Source organism: Myotis davidii, unplaced genomic scaffold (genome assembly GCF_000327345.1).
Source record: "Myotis davidii unplaced genomic scaffold, ASM32734v1 scaffold69, whole genome shotgun sequence".
In the NCBI taxonomy this organism is placed as follows: domain Eukaryota; kingdom Metazoa; phylum Chordata; class Mammalia; order Chiroptera; family Vespertilionidae; genus Myotis; species Myotis davidii.
Window position 1 is genome coordinate 2,652,412 of NW_006300363.1, and position 2,751 is coordinate 2,655,162.

At 41.0% G+C, this 2,751-nt stretch overlaps 1 protein-coding gene across 1 annotated transcript in view; it reads left to right on the forward strand.

Moving 5' to 3' along the window:
* SMURF2 (SMAD specific E3 ubiquitin protein ligase 2) overlaps positions 1–2,751 on the forward strand; it is a gene marked incomplete at its 5' end in the record, with an annotated part of 42,042 nt that overhangs the window by 23,647 nt on the left and 15,644 nt on the right. Inside the window, 2 exons of the mRNA XM_015572444.1 lie at positions 1,577–1,735; positions 2,165–2,360. Of these exons, the coding sequence (XP_015427930.1) occupies positions 1,577–1,735; positions 2,165–2,360 (355 nt within the window). The remainder of the gene's footprint in view (positions 1–1,576; positions 1,736–2,164; positions 2,361–2,751) is intronic.

Sequence of the window (2,751 nt, forward strand, 5' to 3'; positions counted from 1 at the left end):
AGTGTATGCTTAATTTCTAGTTGGTCCTTTTTCATAACCTCGAGGGTCTCACTAGATGTCTTGAGGGTCTCACTACATTTATCGGCGTTTTCTAGAAAGTTCTTGAAAAACCTTAAAAGTGTGGTTTTGAACTCTATATCCAGTAGTTTGCTTTCCTCCATTTATGTCATTTGTGTCCTGTGTCTTTGTCTTGGCATTTTTTATGATTTGCTGTGTTGATAGAGTGGTTTTCTGTGTGAAGTGTCCTATAGGGCCCGGTGGCCTAAGTGTCCCAATTACTTGAGGTAGACACTCTTGGTGCACCCCTTTGTGGTCTTTGTGCACAGTCTTGTTGTAGGTAACACTGGGAGGGATTTGACCTCCAGGCCAGCTGGCTGTGAGAATCAGCTGTGTCTGCAGTGGGAGAACTTCTGTCCTCTAGGGAGGTGCTAGTCTAGCCTTTGCCTGAAGCTATCCCGCAAATGGCTCTGTACAGGACTTGGGCGGGGCAGGTCCCAGGGGATCAACAGGGCCGGCGGAGTGAGCAGTTATGGCTGCTCTCAGTCCCGTCCCCAGAGGCTCTGCCTCTCAGTGTCCCAGCAACCGCTACAAACCTCGGAGAGAAAGCTGCCCTCAAGTTCTGACCTCCGACCAATGCCAGACAGTCCCGCTTCTCCCGTTTGAGTCTGGTCCCTAGAGACTCGCCCGGAGCTGGAGCTCAGAGCCTGAGACTCCCTCCCGATTGAAACAGACAACCGCACCCTCAGCCGCCAGCCCGCTCTGCGCGCACCTCCGCACCTTAGTATTTCACTTCTGCACTGTGCGCCTCCTCTGAGTCTCGGTATGCTTTTCTCTTTCCTTCTAGTTGTGGAATTTCCACTCAGCCAGCCTTCCTGTGGTTCTGGGTGATGTCTGTTCCGTCTTTTAGTTGTATTTTTGAAGTGGTTGTGCGAGGCAGCAATCTCCAGTGTTTACCTATGCCGCCATCTTGGTTTCTCCAGAACCCCTTACGTATCTTAAACAGGTTCTTCATTCACTAGCTTCCAGATTCAAAATGCAGATGTTATTCGTTAAAATATATACTGTGATTATTTTAAGGATCCAAATTTTAATATAATTTATAGTTTTGTTTTGTTGGAGAGCTTAAAATTAAAAATAGAATGAACATTGATTTACCCACATTTTATAGTGTAGTAATGAAAGAAAAATTGAAGGGAAATTTTAGAAAACATCTCATTCCTTATACCACTGACATTTGTAAAACAATATTTTGTCAGATAAGGATTGAAGTACAGTTTATATTGGCAAGTATTGTGTTTGCTTTTATATTAATTTAAAATCTGTGTCACATTAAAGCCCAGGAACAAACTTTTTAAAAATGTAGGCTATGTGATAAGTTTCTGGGCCATTTATGGATTGAGTTTTGAGTATGCAAGTTTGTTAAACCATTGGGAATTAAAGATTCCAGCTGAACATCTCAAGTTTCTGAAACAATACATTTTCTCAGACTTCATGAAATTGTTCTGTGTCATTTACACTTGCTTGGCTCAGCAGGTCCAGCAATGAGGTATTTTTTATTTTTTATTTGTTTTTGCAGGGATCTTAGCAACATCAATTGTGAAGAGCTTGGTCCATTGCCTCCTGGATGGGAGATCCGTAATACGGCAACAGGCAGAGTTTATTTTGTTGACCATAACAACAGAACAACACAGTTCACAGATCCTCGGCTCTCTGCTAACTTGCATTTAGTTTTAAAGTAAGTTTTTGAAACAATATGTGTGAAAGTGCAAGTCTGAACAAGAGAAGACTGATGATGCTTTTTGTAATAAGTGGGATAGACTGATGTCGTCAATTATTACTTTCATTGAACAGAATGTTATATAAGAGTATGACAAGTTTTGCTTTGATATATGAGTATTTTAATCCTGCTGTGCTAAAACAGCAACGTGCACCGTGGCACACCTGAAGAGACAGGCTGCTTTATGGGGTAGATGGATAAAACTCCATACATTCATACGGATTCTCAGAAATAAACTTTGGAGCTAGTTTATCGTTGTCAAAAATGACAAGCTAAGAACACAGTAAGGTGTGGAAATGATAGAGTAGATTTATTTTATGATTGGTGGCTATTTTAAATGTGTAATTATAATCTTTTTCGTTTAATAGTATTTTTGTTTACTTCTAGTCGGCAGAATCAGTTGAAAGATCAACAGCAACAGCAGGTGGTATCCTTATGCCCTGACGACACTGAGTGTCTGACGGTCCCACGCTACAAGCGAGACCTGGTCCAGAAACTAAAAATTTTGCGGCAAGAACTTTCCCAACAACAGCCTCAGGCTGGCCATTGCCGCATTGAGGTTTCCAGGGAAGAGATTTTTGAGGTAACCTTTCAAGTCTTATTGAAAAATAACATCTTAGTGTTTTGCTCTGTTTACCAATAAACTTTTTGAGACTCTTTAGAATGAGAGAGTTTTCATTAATTTCTTTTTCAATTGTGGGGATTAACGGCAATAACATGGGAGAGATTTAATGTAGAAGGTACACATTTAAATAGGATGAAGAGTGTTTGGTGTTCCAGGTGGTTCAGCCTGGCCTCTGCATTGCCAGTGTTGGTTAATAATGAGTTTTGAAAGACCATAAGTATCATCCACCTCTTACTTTCTAATGCTTCCAAACGGTGAGGGGCTTTTAACTCAGAAAATCATTGATTCATTACTATTGGACTATTTCCTTCGTTTATTGAAAATCCTCCTTCCTACTATCCTCTTTCCC